At 41.4% G+C, this 16,210-nt stretch overlaps 1 protein-coding gene across 2 annotated transcripts; it reads right to left on the reverse strand.

Moving 5' to 3' along the window:
• Positions 1–1,658: 1,658 nt before the first annotated feature.
• Positions 1,659–15,966, reverse strand: meis2b (Meis homeobox 2b). 2 transcript variants are annotated; one of them, XM_023953239.2, is made up of 13 exons: positions 15,580–15,913; positions 15,291–15,481; positions 15,051–15,216; positions 14,867–14,917; positions 14,572–14,622; positions 14,297–14,443; positions 13,152–13,263; positions 7,398–7,537; positions 6,077–6,153; positions 5,052–5,110; positions 4,856–4,945; positions 4,112–4,207; positions 1,659–2,752 (listed from the first exon to the last, which is right to left on the reverse strand). In XM_023953239.2, the coding sequence occupies exons 1-12, from the start codon at positions 15,595–15,597 to the stop codon at positions 4,149–4,151; spliced, it is 1,161 nt and encodes a 386-aa protein (XP_023809007.1). In that variant the 5' UTR covers positions 15,598–15,913; the 3' UTR covers positions 1,659–2,752; positions 4,112–4,148. The 2 variants fall into 2 exon arrangements, with proteins under 2 accessions (XP_023809007.1, XP_023809008.1); XM_023953240.2 differs by having other exon boundaries at positions 1,660–2,752; positions 15,075–15,216; positions 15,580–15,966.
• Between the last annotated feature and the right edge of the window lie 244 nt (positions 15,967–16,210).

Consider the following 16,210-nt stretch of genomic DNA (forward strand, 5'->3'; position numbering starts at 1 on the left):
ATTTAGCAGGTTCAGAAAATGGCTGTCTACATGTTGAGAAATAATCCCAGATGTCATAACCAAACCCCCCAATGATTAAAGCAAACCAGGAAGTACCCAATTGAACTTTTTCTATATCTCCACTAATTCCCCGTTTTTGGAACTTTCTTGAGTTGGACGGAGTTTGGTCTACACCAAACAGACGTAACATTCATTCCTTTTCAATACCCTTTTATTTCCATATGGGTTCACAAGCATGCTGGACCTACCCGCCTACTGTAAGGTGAAGGACCCACAGTAGACAGTTTGCCAGTCCATTTCGGGGCAACACAGAGACAACAACCACACACACTCACATAACAATCTAGTTATTAAACTGTGCAGTTGATGTCAAGTATTCTCTGTCTTTGAGTCTGATGCAGAGGTTGAAGTCTTAGCCTAAATGAGTTGTGCCTAAAATTTTTATTTGTGTCTGAAAAACATCCTGTAGACCGTGTTGTCCGCAGAACTTGATGGAGGTTGTTGCACAACTTGAGTCATGTTTTGACTCCAGCAGCATGGATGACGCAGCATTTTCTTTTCACCCAACATTTACCCCACAGATGTTTGTAGGCTTTTAAAAAATTCATTGGTGGGAACACTGTGGTAAACTGTTGCTCTTGTGGCTTCTTTTCCAGATAAAAAGAACTTTGTCATTTGTACGAAAACAATCAAAGCAATTTACCATAATGTTGACCAGAGGCTTTGCTTCATACATGTTTTCCTGGTCTGCAATCATCTTTTGTGGGTAATTTCCACCTGTGGCTCCTTCCATGAAGACGTTGGCTATTCCAAGTTTGCCCTATCAATATCTTAGCGAAATAACTCATCTTTTGTTGTACAATAAACAGAACCTATACTGATATAATTTATTGCTAGCACCTACATGTTTAAATGGAGCTACCAGGGAATCATCAGCACTTTATGTACAACACTGGTTTTGGAGAACTTTCACCTTCATGCTGATGTGGACCAAAGAGGCTGCAGCTGTTCCATGTATTTCTGCAGCCAAAAGTTTAAGGCTCTCAGTTAACATACAAGTGAACTTTGATGCAGTTTGCGCAACACAAAATACTCGTCTTTGCAATAAAATGAGTTAAAACTAACAATTTTGCAAGAAATCCGTTTGGTGTGCAAGTCCAGTCAACAAAACAATCAATTGAAGATCGCAACAATAATTAAAAAAGCTAAATGAATTTGAAAAACAACATTGCTTTTTAGAAATAAAACAAAATTCCAGAAACCAAATTGTAAAAAAAAAAACATTTCCTGAAACAAAACTAATTTCCAGAATCAAAAACGATATGTTAAAATAGAAAGAAAATAAAAAAAGGTTGGTATTTCAGGGCATCACTGATTGGATGATGACGTTTGAGCTTTAAAGATGAGGGAAAGTAGAATAATGTTGTGCCCAAAATGCAGTAAGGACTTAATCAAACTATCTCTACAGTGGCTGCGGTCAGAAGCCTAAAGAAATGTTTTCTTCAGAAGATATTTCCATGTCAAATAACTTTAGGTCGAAAAGAATAATAAACATCATCGCCCAATCAGTGACGTCCCATGGTACCTATTTCCGTTTTTTTCATATTTCATCTTTTTTAACATTTCAATTTCATTTCTGGAGATGGCTTTTCAGTTGATCTTGTTTTGTTTTTTTTCTTAATTTTTTTTTTTACTTTTGGAATTGTGTTTTTTTGTTTTTGGAATTGTGTGTGTGTGTGGGGGGGGGGGGGGGGGGGGGGTTGTTGTTTTTTTGGATTTGTGCAACAAATCGAGTTATTTGTTGGTGTGATTTGCCCTCCATAGTTTTCAGTGCTTTTTAAACAATTAGTGCAGCTGCCACTTTTATTCCGAGAACACTGATGGATTACAAAACACAGATTCATAGCATTAGATCCTGTCACAATGTGATTAGTGTGTCTCATTCTTCCCCACATCAATTAACTCTTCCCTTAAAGGTTATGACCGTAAAGAATTGTGAGGAATTTTTATTTTACAAAGTTCCATAGATCTCTTGCGCTTTCCTAAATATTTTTGGCCAATTAGCTTCTCTGATCTGGTGTTTCTTCTGCTAAAGAGGATAATAAAAAAGCAGTAGACTTCATTTGCTTTTCAATTTGCTGAATTTGAACCTCTTTTTTTAATTAGGGAAATTGTAATTTCGGGGTTGTTTCCCTTTTTTACAACCACTTCTGGTACAGAACCAGAACTGGTAGAAGAACTGAAAGACAGTCAAATAAAGAAGAAAAAGTGACAACATTATTTTTTTAAGAAAACCTTGTTATTTTCATGGAGATCAAAGGCAGACACAGGTAGAACGTGGTCACATGACCACAGGTGAAGGACAGAAACACAAACTGAAGAACATATTTACAACACAACTTAGTTCTCTGCTGGTTCTACAAGTGCTCAGTAATCTGAGAGGTCCAACCGAGGATGAAGAGGGGGCGTGGTCTTCATCTGGAGCAGAGGGAGCCAAAACACTCAGGTGATTTGAACTTGTAGAAAAAGAAAGGAGGAGTTGAAAGGAGGTGAAGTAGGGCTCTGCTTCTCCTCACTGCGGAGTCCATGTTCTTCCAGTCCCCTGAGGATCACAGGTGAGGCGTTTCCGTGGAGACCTGAGCTTCTGTGAGCAGGAAGGGACTAGGTGGTCCACATGGAGAGGACAGGTGGGGTATGGGCTGGACCTCTGCAGCATCAGGCAGAATGAGATCCCTGAGCCCACATGGAGGCGCTGCACACACAGTTCACATCCAAATCAGACAAATAAAGACTAAAACTGAGACTAATAACCTTCTAGAAAAACTAAATAGGTGATCATCTTTCTCAGTCTCATGTAGAATAAGACAAAAGCACCTTTTTGGAAGAACTGGAGATTTGTAGAAGTTTTAAAGGCTGAAATTTCTTGTTTTGATTACAAATTTTGGACATTAACTCCACATTTTCCTGTTTATATTTCTGTGCAGATTCTTGATTCTTTGGAGATTCTGTGTTTTCCATCCATTAATCTCCATCTGCCTCTTCATCATCAAAGCTGTGAAGATGAGGAGACTGACTGGAGTGAATGTGTGCTCCGCGACAGAGTACATGTTTGCATGCGTGGGATTCCTTTCATAAAGCTCTGTGTCATTAGAGCGCCCTATGTGCAGAGCGGCTGTTAAATAAAAGTCAGAGCCTCTGGAGGGCGATGCGTCTTCATTTACAAACCTGTCACTAGAGTGGGAGGCTGGTGGAGGGGGTGGGTAGGTTACCCCCATATTAGAATCAGTAAAAGCTTAATTCACACTGGAGGCCTTAATCCACAATTTAAATTTGACAGATTAGTTTTGAGTTCACTTTTTCAATTTCAGGTCTGATATAAATTTTAAATAATGAAATCTCAAACATCCTTGAAGAACCTAGACTCTCGTTGGTTCTTTGGACTTCCTGCTTGGCTTTCAAAGAGGTCATAATTTGTTGTTTTAAAGTCATCTAATCCTAATCATCCACCGTTGCCTGATATGAATATTCTTATAGGAACAAGAAACATCTTAATGTTAGAGCTAAAATTGACAATTTGAGAATCTGTTAACCAAAGAAATCACAAGACAATTTTTTCAAAACAGCCCAAAAACCCCACAGTGTTACTTAAATGCTAAAACAGCTACTTCTGCTGTTTCATGACTCAGCATAATCCAAGATTACTTGAATTAGAAAATTGAGAATATCCCTCAGTAATCCTGGTAGCAACTTGCTTTCATTTTCACAAACAAAACAAACTCAGATTTTTACCATTTAGACTCTATTTATCACAAATAAATAACTTTTTAGCAAAATACTTGGCAAAAAACCCCAAAGTCTTCATAAAACTCTTTAAAATGTTTTCATAAAGATTGGAGACTTCTTCCACTTTCTTGATTAGTTTTTTGGCACTAATTGTTTTTTAAATCAATTCTTCAGTTTAGGTTTCACCTTCTCTCGTGTTTTCTCTCAGATGAAACTAAACTACTGTCAGAAAATGGTTTGGATCCTTGGAAGAGAAATGTGAGAACTGGAGCAGAACTTTGAGTAGAACAGAGTCATAAAGGTCAAAAGGGGGGGGGGCAAATCTCACCTGGCCTGGTTGGTTCGGCTGGCCTCAGTGGAGTGGATTACATGTAGTGCCACTGCCCGTCCATCCCCATGTTCATGCCCATCCCACCCAAAGGGCCTAACAAAGGAGAAGGAGACCATGATGAAGATACACCCCTTCCACCAGGAGTGGCTCGGGAGAATCTGTCAATCAAACTTTCAAGGTGGGGGGCCTTTTACTGAAGCATCTGATTGGTCAATTTATAACTTGGATAACTTGGATAAAAAAAACATATCTTTAAAATAATTCGGATTAAAAGAAGATGTTGGGAAGTCTTAGATTTAGCTGCTTTGTTGCACTGAGTTCGGAGAATGAGACTGGTGATACGATCACTTAAACCAGGACGTGTTTGTCCGAAGCTTAGATGAAACGTTTGAATTCCAGGACGTGTTTGTCCGAAGCTTAGATGAAACGTTTGAATTCCAGGACGTGTTTGTCCGAAGCTTAGATGAAACGTTTGAATTCTAAGGAGACCATGATGAAGATGCAACACATCTTAATCATCTTTAGTTCTATCTGTTGTCTGGATTTGTGTTTTTTTTTGGTTTTCATGTTTTCCACCAAACAAACTGAATCACTAGTTTTCTGTTTTTCACCAGGTTATCAACAACTTTTCATCAATGTTTTGGCCAAATCTGTTGTCATGTTTTTTCCCAGTACAGGTCAAACTGTACCAACCACAAACCGCCTATGAGCGATTCTGCCGAGACTCTGAAGGTTCCTCACCTCCAGGACGTAGACCCATGTGCTGCTGCCCGTCAAGAACAAAGCCTCCCATTGGCTGACCGTCTGGGCTGTAGGCTGCTCCCTGACTCACTGTGGAGCACAAAGTTTGGTCAGTCTGTCTATTCTTTTTTTGGTCCGACACCAGAAGAGGATCAGAGCAGTTAATCAAGAGAACCCAGAAGAACCGGACCTTTACCTGCTCGATTGGACTGGTCGATCATGGGCTGGACTATTCTCCTTCTTGCATTGATGAACCTGAAAAAAGGAGAAAAGTGAGATTTTTTGAAAGAAAAAAACAAAATAAAACTCTTAACCAGGAGAAAATCTTCCTGTTTAAAGCTAACATGAAAACAAAACTACTTGACCCACAGTCCGTTCACGAATTAACCACTCAGAGACTTGTTATTTTACCACATACACATATGGCATGAGGCTTATGTCCTCGTTCTAAGGGTGAGTTTTTTTATTAACCACATCTTATTGAATATTTTACATCAAAATCATGATCATATGTTTGAGTGGCTTAAAATTAGCTTTAGAATGGCTTACTGTTCAATTTACAATTTTTTTTAAAGTCAAAATTTGATGATGATCCAGCAGGAAAACACTCTAAATCTCACGAGTAATGCCACAACAAGTGCCTAAAATCACTGCTCTGAAAACCACAAACATGATTCAGCTGTGTCCAAACTATTGAAAAAACATTCAGGATATATTAATTTATGAAAAGTAACTCAACAAATTTGAGAGTAATTTTTCTTAACCTACCAGAATAAATGCAAGACTTTATTTATAAAACCCTTAATGTTGGAATTTTAAAAACCTTGTCTGAAAGAAACCTTTAAAAAAATAAATTATTTTAATAGAACAAACTGATTATTTATATAGCCCAGAAACATCACTTAGTAACGTCACTGTTAATCAGAGCATCCTGGGTGGTTTTCCTGCTTATTTTTTTGTGTTTCTTTTAGACCTTATTGATTTCAAAAATGTTTTAAAGTTTTGCAGAGATTTGTTTCCATGTTCAAACTATCAAGGCGGTCCCCTTGTTTTGTACTTTGAAAAAGCAAAAAAAAAGTAACATTTTGGTCCCAAAACACCACATTTAACTGAGGACTTTATACCAACCTTCAGCTGTATGACTTACATCTTGACGAATAAAAAGTCCCCTGACAGACCTTACTTTCTAAGATTTGTAAATGTACATATGGGACCACTCACCAGTTGTTCACCTGGAGTATGGTGAGCCCTGTGTCCTGTGCGAGCTGCTTTTTTTGTTCTTCTGAGGGGTATGGGTGCTGCGGACAACACAAACAACAAATAAGTCACAAAGAAAAGCTTAAACTTCAAATTCTCCTGAGTGTCCTGTGTTGTTCTGGTTTATGATACATTTTCAATCTGCAATGTTTTTAAAATTTGTAAAAAAAATTCCAACACATTGTATCTTCTGTAAACGGCTAAGATCAGTTCTGAAAAAGCCCCCACCTTCTGTTCCCAAATTCAAAGCAAACCCAACAAAACCAAATGATGCAGCTTGAGGCAGGTTTCCGACTTTATACCACAAGTAAACAGATGCACAGCCTGGTTTTACAAATCTTTTCAATGGTTATCACTTTACGTTCTGTCAGGAGGTGATTTGGTTTTAATCAGCTGATTCGATGCTGTTGGAGCTCCTGCTATTATTATATTAAAACATTTTCTTTAAGTTCAAGTTTTCTTCACCTTCTTCGCCCATGTCATGTTTTTGGTGTTTTTGACATGTTTTTGTGGCATTTTTCTGTTGATGGAGGACACATATAAGGAAATTAAGATCAAAACTTCATTTCTGTGTATTTCTTTATTCAAATCGTTGTGAATTAGGAGCAGATGAAAAATTCTGTTTGAAAAAGAGCTAATTTTCCATATGTAGAAAAAACACAGGCCGGACCACAAGCTCCCAGCTCCGCAACGAGGAGGGACGGATTTGCTCTGCGCCAACAGTCCCACCCCCAATTCAGACACGGATTTCTAATGAACTACTGCGGAAACTATGTCCTGGAAAACTGCATAATCATAATTAAAAGACCACTGGAAATTATTTTGCAATATTTTAAAAGATGGCTGAAGTGGGACTTTAAGGTTTGAAGTCCGCAGATCAAAGGAAAACTGTTAGTAGTGAACGAAAAGTCACCGATGGATCCTGAAGATGGAGGCTTGACTGGAGCCGGATCTGAACGGTCTGGTTGCAAACCATCTGAATCTGGATATTCTGAATGGACTGGAGGGAAATTTCTATTTGAAAAGTGAGATTGTGGTCTGTCCAAATCTAAATGTCTCAAATCTGGGTAAAGACCTTTTGAATCTGAAAAGTCTGGATCTGGAACTGAATGTTCCTAATCTGGACTTTCTAGGCTTTCATCTGAGTGAGAACCTTCTGGATGACTGAAGTCATGTGTATTTACAAGAACTGCCTGGAGCTGGACTGTGTGGATGTGAACTGCCTGGATCTGGAGGCTAATTGCCTAGATGTGGGCTGTGTGGACCAGAACTTGGATTTTCTCACTGTGAGGTGCTGAAACAGCCACGCTCTCATGATGTTTGTGGCCACTTTGGGGAAGATGCCTCGTTTTTTCTGCCTCTTCTTGTCGTGCTCGTCCTCGTCTCCTGTCCCCGGCGATGCCAGGCTGTTGTCAAGGCCATCTCCTGAAATCAGACACAGCGGTCCCGCCATGAGAAGACCTTAATGTGACAGCTTTGCCTTTATCTTGGGCTCTTGATCCTCCCTCTCACCTCCGCGCGACTCCCAGCTTTCTGGATAATGAAGACTGTTTTCAAAGGGGGGGGGGCTTAGGAAATGAGAGTTATTAATTCAATGTGAGGCCGGCAGTTGACATGAAGCACCGATTGGGCGTGACGCAGAGATAACGACCTCCAGAGCGCCGCTCAGACTGAGAAATGAGAGCAGCGAACTTCATTTGAGGGCAAGGGAAAGCCCTTAGTCGTAGCTCTCATTTTTTAAGAGCAGGGAGGGCGTGGACACACCCACCCCAATCCAAAAACCAGCACTTCCTTGAGCAGAATCCTCCTTCAACCGGCTTCATCTTCAAACACAGGGGGCGCCACCACCCTCTTACTTCTCTGCCATTAAGTGCACGTCAGCTGAGTCGATTTGCTTTTAGCGGCGCTTCTTTTCCTTGGCCTGGGGGCAGAGCAGCCATGAAAGCCTGCCTGCAGGGCATGTGAATAATGCATCTGAGAGAACCCCCCCTCAAAGTGGGACAGCAATCCCACTTTTCTTAAGATGCGCCCTGACGTGTCTCCTTGTTTTTGCAGATGCATCAATCAAACGCACCAACACGAGCCTCGTTTATGAATAAATATTGCAGTTAATGACCCCCTCTGTGATGGGGGTGGGGCTTTTGGGCCTTGGACGCTAACGCTCCCTCTCCTCTTTGTTCTGACGGGCTAATCGGGTTATGTGTTCTGGGTGAAATGATGTTTCCCGGGTGCACCTGAACCCAACTCTTCATTTCTTAATCGGTTAAAACAAAAGAAAAATCCAACTCAAGTGTATTTTTTGAAGCTTTTGTGACAAAAGGAAAACCAAAAACTATTATGGGATTTAACTTAAACCAAAACTATAACTCTCTAGATGTTTAGTCCTATTAACTATGTAAAGTAAACTACATCATAGAATTGACAGAAAAGTCCGTTTTTGGAATAAGGAAGTTTTCTAAAATCCTTTGATAACACGCACAAAAAATTGCAATATTATTATTATTCTTTTAAGTAGATACTTTTTATGTTAATTATGATACGTTTGCCGATTTGGTGTTTGTTCACAACCATGTTAGTTCAAGATGCAAAAATATTGAAAGGAGTGTTCAGAAAACAAAACACCTTATTTGCAGTATTTTCTTCACTATAAGGCGCTCGTAAAAGAATGAATTATTTTCAAAAAGACACATTGTGCCTTAAAATCTGGAGCGCCTTATAAAGATTAATTCTGGTTGCATTTGCTGATGTTGAAGCGATTTTGGGAAATTGAAAACAAGGTTGGGAACATTAAGGCGCCTAATTTCCACCAGTGTTGGACAGTGTTTTTTTTAATGTGTTAATAACAAGGCTGGGAGTTAGTGTAGTCACAGTAAAGTTGGTTTTAGAGGGGTTTTTTACATTTTGCAAACAACACTGCGAGTTTAAGGTATTTTAAACACTCTATCGTGGCTAACATGTTGTTACAAAGAAGTTCTAGAGTTACTATAACTACAGAACGCAGTTAATAAACTTTGACTGGTCTTATTACGGTCTTATCTCTGACTTTTGCTTTGATAAATGCACCTTATATTTCAGTGTGGCTTAAATATGACATAAGTGTTAAAATAGACAATTCGCTGGCAGTGTGCCTTACATTTTATTTATATGCAAAGTGTCTCTTTTATTTAAAAAAAAGTAAGAATTAAAAACAAATTTGCCTTTACTGAATTAGGTTTAAACATCTTTTATTTTTGAGATGCTAATTGAAGACAAACGCCAAGTTCTTGTTGATTTCTAAGGAGGGCATCCTCCTCCTCTTCCTCACCTTGTGGTCCCTCCTCTCTCTCGTTTGTCCTGCCGCGGCACAGAAAGCCCAGATCTGCCTCTCAGAGCCGCAGGGCAGATCCTCGGCTGCAGTAATCCTTTCTGACTGCTCCCCGGCAGCTCGGCCCATCCAACCCGAGTGTGACACAATCAAACTTGCACAGCCACGGAAGCTGCCTTCCTCTTCCTCATCCCCTTCTCCTCCTTGTTCTCTTTTCACCTCCTACTCCTCTCTTTCTACACTTTGTTGTTGGAAACTTGTTAATTAGATCAAAGGCTGTCAGATGTTTGCACTCAGAGAAAAACAGTGATTGCTGTATATTGGACTTGGTTTGCTTCTTTTCATAGTTTCATAAACAGTTATTGAGTTATCTAAAACTCTTATCTTCAGCTTGGAACCACCTTCTAGCTGCAATTAAGCTTATTTTAGTGTGGAAAAAAAAAAAGAAGTCCGCAGGAATCAGGAGATGCAGCTGCTCCGATCTGGGAATGTTGCATGACGGGATGAAGAAGTGGCTGGATTCCTAAGACAGAGTGAGGAGCAGCCAGCAGAACTGATTGCCGCATCTGTGAATACAGAGCAAGCACGGACCGCCTAATGAGCCGAGCACGGAGCTGATCCATCACCAGTGACACCCCTCGATGCCTACCAGGGTGATTCACTGACGCTAATAACAACACTGTGGAAGGTTTGCAACGAGGAGAGGCACGAGGGCCAATCCTGTTTTCTGCTCACTAAGAGTTCAGATGGAAAGACGCAAATACTTTATGACAGCAGAGTGCAGAGAAGGTTGAGTAAACCTGAGATATTTCTGGATATGACTGTTCTTATTTTTTAATCCTAAAATATCACTTCATCATCTGCAAACCTGATCATCTTGCTGTATAATTCCTTTCACAATATTTCATGTAGTAAAACACAAATCGCACATATTTATTTAAAATCTTTCAGATTGTCTTTAATACTCAGTTCCTTCAGAAAATAATCACCTTCATGAAGTTTGCCTTCTCTGACTAAACAGGATCGGAAGATTTCGCTGCCCGTTTCTGTTATGACAGTTTTTCTAAGAAAGTTTAACTAAGAGAACAGCGGTGAACTTTTAACACCGGCCAAACAAAGCAAGCTGGGGAAAGCAATCTAGGGACCAAACAGCCCAGAGGTAAAGTTCATAGCGATCAGTCATTGCATCAATTGTATCGCGTCCCTACAGTTGTGAGGTCTAGTTCATACTAAGGTTGGCTGGTTTAGCCATACTTTTCAAGAATCATGACATGATGGTCTCCAGTGTTTCAGGCATTTTAATTAAAGTGATAAATATGGATCTTTAAGATTCTTTTTTTTAAAGTTGTGTTCTTTATTAGCAACGTTTTTCCTGAATATGCTTACATCTAAATAAATAGGTTGTGGTTAATTAATGGTGCAGACAAGACAAGGTAGGGAGTGCATGAAGTTCTACTTTAAAACCGTACTTAAATACAATCAAGAGAGTTAAATTTGAAATGGTTGGCCACCTGCTCCATGTTTAATTGAAATAGCTGAAGTTATATTTGCATTAGAAAGTCAATATGCAGTAAAAAATATAACTTTTTTTTAAATGCAGAAATAGCGGCCTTGTTTTCGGGATGTGGAAAAAGCGATATTATAGATGGAGTTTGCTTCGCCATCGTGTATTCTATCCGCCCAAATGAGTATCAGTTAATTGGACATGGACGTGATTGTACTTCAGGCGTAAATTTTCAATCACGGATGATGTCATCAGCTTGTGTCACATTTTTGGCAGTGACTGGGGAAACTCCTTTCTGATGGGACCAATGCAATTGGAGCAATTACAAATTGCTATGAAGTAAAAACCGGGCATTAGATATGTAATAGGTTTCATAAAAGGTTCTATAAACCTTTCTAAAAACCTAAAAGGTGATTTGGTCTTGTCATTCTATGTTCCAACATGAGAAAGTATTCAGTCAGTGGAAGCAACAAGAATCTTCTGGATCGAGGCGACGTTTGTTTCCTAAAATGATCCACAACCAAAAACTGCAGGTCTTTGTTTATTTCTAAGTGAATCCTGGTGCGGTTTGCGACAGTACGAATGCTAATAGGCTATTAAGCAAAACAAAAGAGCAGCTGTTTCCTCATCAGAGTGAATTTGGCCACAATGCCCTCAAATAAGCATCTGTAGTTACTGATATTTGTCAAGAGTGCAGTGTAAAGGTGAACAAACCAAACAAATGAGTAGAATCTTACCACCTCTTTTTGAATTGAATCCATATAAAAGCATCAACATTTTAGTCATTTCTCAAACAACTTTATCAGAATTCAAGATGCTCTGGACTTCCCCAAACGTGGTTACTCCAAAATTGACGCTTAGGTTGTGCAGCTGTGATCTTGTTACAACATTTTCCCATATTTCACTAAAACAATCAACAAAACTCTAACATCTTGGGGAAGTTCTGGAGGTTCTGAGCTGCACATCTGTTGTGACAATGCTCCTCAGCTCAGCTGCATTCCTTCATGAAAAAACGGAACATTTCCTTTTCCTCGCATTCCTGCTGTCACTGGAAGACCCCCCCCCCCTCCTCCTCCATCCATGAGCTTTTGTTGAGTTTGGGTCTTTGTAGGAAACAACTCCACCCCCCTTTCTTCCAAAAAAATTCTTCAAATAGCTCCACCTCCTTCAAATGTGTTCACCACGAGCCCCCCAGGGATTAAGGTATCAGTGACAGGCTCCCCTGCAGGTCACACTGAGCAGAGGAGGGAGACAAACCGCAACCACAGGGGGGAGGAACCATCCTCCCGCGCTCCGCGGTCAGACCACTCCAAGTCAAATAAGATCCGCTGACTGATGGTGACATCTGGACCAGACAGAATTTTCCTGACCCAGAAAAACCAATTCTCGTCGTTCTTTTTTCTAAAATTTTGAGCTTTCTTTTAGGAATTTTTGACATAGCTCGTCACTCAATAGGTGAATGTGGGTGTTCGGGTGTCCTGACTCTGTTAGACACCCCCCACCACCACCACCACCCCCTATCAGGATTTATCAGCATCACTCCTCCTGTCATCTTGTTTCTTTGTTTATCTCCATAGGAGGCGCTCTGCTCATCCTTCCTCCATCACAACTCCTGAGGTTGAAAAGTCCGCGTGTCTTTTTTTTTTTTTTTTTAAATCAAGCCTCCAGGATTTAAACAGCTCATGGCTCTAACTGATGAAGATCAACCAAATCACAACATTGACTCTGAGGTCATCTGCAGAGTTGGACCATGAAACCCCAAAGCCTTCTCTTATTGTCGTACTCGGACATCACAGCATGAAGAGGAGCCGCTCTCACGTACTTCTGTTTTTACTGCAGCCGAGCAGAGACCAAACAACCCAAAACGAAGCAAACCGGACCAGAACCCTAACACAGAGATGCTAGAATATCTGCTTCTTGAAGCCTGACTCCATGATGACTGGACTCTCATCCTCCTTTTACTGTATAGGAGGTGACGGACCAGAATATCACAGAGAACAAGACTCAAACTTGCTGCTCCCATGGAGCAGAGGCTGGTCAGGGTCAAAAACCTGTTTCCAGCAGAGGTCAGACCAAACATGCCAAGATCCACATCTTTTTTACATCTACAGCCGAGCATCAAAACTCAGTTTATGTCTAATTTTTTTTAAGATCCGAAGAAAAAACATGCTGGATCCACAATGACGAGGACTAGAGAACAGCAGGAGGAGGTGAGCGAGTCGGGGTCTTACCAAGGTCACTGGTGCTGTCACCCTGGGAGATGTGTCCCCCGCTGGAGGGCCCCGGAGTCCCCACAGAGGGCGCAGAGTGGACGTCATCCATGTCTCTCCAGGACGCCGGGTTCTGGTCAGAACAGCAGGGGGACGAGGAGGGAAAGCAGCAGGCAAAAGATGAGGAGGAGCAAAACGTGAGGAAATCCACCGTTTTCCACAGAAACCAAACACTGAGCCCACAGGCAGAACCTCCAGCGCCAGAACCGAGTCTGCGACTGAGCTCTGGAGTAGCTGCTATTTAACAGGCGAGGCTGGTGCCGGTCCAGACATGGGAGATCTGAGCGTCAGCTGTTTGCAGCAGAACTGTGGGGGGAACGGAGCTCTTCTCCTGTCCGGCACATGTTGATGACACATCCCCCACTGCCCCCCACCCTGAAGAGGCCGCCTGCTTTCATGCCCAGCAGGATGATTAAGGTCCAACTGTTGTTCAGGTGCTTCTGCCCGCCACTTCAAACGGTCAGCTGCTCCAGAGCTACAGCAAAACTCCTCAAAATGTTTTTTTTTAAAGATTATAGCTGCAAAATACTTTAATCACTTCTAAAAGATACTCAAACTCCACTTTTTAAATTTAGAACAAAAATGAATGTTAGTTTTAACTTAGAATAATTGAAAATGTTCTGAGGGATCCCTACATTTTACAAAATGTCAAATATAAAACAAAAAGTATTTATACGGGATAAATATTTTCACTTTACATTCCTGAGTGATCCACAAATGTCAAGTATTCTGCAAGTTTGTAAAAAAAATAAAAATCTAAACACTAAACACTTTAGTTTTTGAAATTAACAGTCTATATTTTATATTTCCATCAGCAGTTTCCTTTGCCTCTGCTGCTTCTGTAAATGGATTTAATTCGTTTAAATTAGATTTTATTGTAAAATAAAGATAAGAATGAACTTTTTTTTATTACTTTGGTGAAATAATGATGAATTAAAAAAGATAATTATATTTATTACAATAAAAACCCTTTGTCCCTTTGTCTTTAAAAAAAAACTTTTTTTTTTCTTTAAATGAGAAATAAAAAAGGATCCATCATGATTTTACGCATCCACGCAGGTCCACTACCATGACGCGGCTCGGCTGGACGGGTATCGAACACTCACGAGGTCCGCCAGGTTCGTGGAGGAGCCGGTCAGGTCGTCGAAGTCCTGCTTGCAGATGTCCCGCTCCTCGATGACCAGGTCGATGGGCATCTTCCCCTTCAGACAGCTGATGTACCGGTGACAGAAGTTATCACAGAGCTCATGGACCTGCCGAACCGAACCATCCACAACACATTTCACCAAATAAAAAACCTAAAATAATTATAGTAATAACAAAGAAAACAACAATAATAATAATAATAATGATAACAGTATGTATTATAAGAAAAAAAGACCTTCTCTAACTCCAAGAGGTGAAACCGCAGAACCTGAATGGCCTGAATCATCTGAAACATATACATTTTCAAAAAGATGAATATAAAAAGTCAAAATAAAATAATCAATTTACTCTCTTTTTTATTTAACAACGAAAATGTGATTGCCGCATCACAAAATGACATAAATGGTTACTTGAGCATTTCTTTTCGTTTATTTTTATACTTTTAAGGAAAGGAATAATAATAATAATAATAATAATAATAATAATAATAATAATAATAATAATAATAATAATAATAATAATAGACGCACCAGGTTGTCGAGCTCTGGATTGGAGGAAAATATCGGTTTTTCCACGCGGATCTGAAAATAAAATTAAAATAAATTAATCCTGAAACTGGACTTTGCTGTTGCTTGTCCCGACTCTCACCCGAACCTCTCAGTTTTTTACTTTTTCTGGTTCTTAGACCTGACCGCGCGGCCTCGCGCTCCTCACCTGGCCACGTGCTCCTGAACGCACCTGCTTGGAAAACACGCAGATGTCCTCGCTGAACGAGTCGGAGGAGCAGACGTCTCCCCCCGCCGCGCCTGGCTCGCGGGGCGTGCAGGTCGCGAGCTCGCACTTCTCGAAGACGAGCGCCAGGAGCGGGAATAACGGATGTCTGGAACGGAGAAGCAGGCGCTTGAGTGCGGGCCGAACCGGTCCAAATGCAGTGACTGACAGCGCCCCACCCACCCGTAAATCTGATCCTTGTCTCTCTTCAGCCCGTCGGGCACGAGACTGTGCGCGTGGGCCCCGTAGTGGTGTGGGGGCGCGTGGGTCAAGTGATGCAGGGGAGCCAGGGTGCGCATCGCGTGCGGCTCTCCGTACATGGAAGATGGGGGTCCTGCAGCATCCATGGGTCCATATGGACCAAGCTCTTCATACTGAGGGGAGAGGAAGAGGAGAAAACTGGGCTGATGGTTCTGGTTCGGTTCTCCTGGACCGACCGATGGCTGAGATGCAGACGCACGAGAGCACTCACCCTTTGAGCCATCTTCATCAACAAGTTCTGATGTAGATCTACTGTCAGGTCCAAATAGGGACGATTCTGGGGAATGAACCCACTCTAGACACGCAGCAGTACCAGAACCAGAAAGGTTTCTGTCACATTCCGCTGCACGGAACTTATCAGGAGGATGGGTTCGGCTTGAATCTTCAACGCCTGATGTGTCAGATGTGAAAGTTGAGCAGCCTCAGTGGATCAGTCCCGAACTCTCATCCCAGGTTCGGCCCGTCCTGCGGTGACATGCTGGGAGCACCAGAAGAACCCCCCGGTTCTGCTGACGGACAGGAGCGACCAGGACCGAGTCAGCACAGCCGGAGGTGCATGATAAAGATGAAGGTCCGGTCATTCCGAGGTTCTCCTCCCGCCGGGAACGGTGGGGGGGGGGGGGAACCAATGGACAAGGAGCTCGAATCCTATTGGAGGAACAATCAAGACGCACAGGAGGGAGGAGCAGGAGCTGAGAGGAACAGCCGCGCGCGCAGGGCGCGAGGACATTAAAAGGATGAGCGCCAAGGCCGCAAAAGGCGAAGAAAGGAAAAGAAGACACAAAGTAGATGCATATTTGCAAAAAAGTACGAACTTTTTGCAAACGTTTCACGCTTTTTGA

This window comes from Oryzias latipes, chromosome 24, assembly GCF_053564925.1.
Source record: "Oryzias latipes strain Hd-rR chromosome 24, Olatipes_Hd-rR_3.1".
Taxonomy (NCBI): Eukaryota; Metazoa; Chordata; class Actinopteri; order Beloniformes; family Adrianichthyidae; genus Oryzias; species Oryzias latipes.

What these genes read in the sequence shown, in the direction of transcription:
- meis2b (XM_023953239.2), bottom strand. An exon ending in TGACAGCACCAGTGACCTTG is followed by an intron (nt 7,538 to 13,151) that starts GTAAGACCCCGA and finishes GTCTGATTTCAG; the next exon opens with GAGATGGCCTTGACAACAGC. An exon ending in CGACCAGTCCAATCGAGCAG is followed by an intron (nt 4,946 to 5,051) that starts GTAAAGGTCCGG and finishes TGTGCTCCACAG; the next exon opens with TGAGTCAGGGAGCAGCCTAC.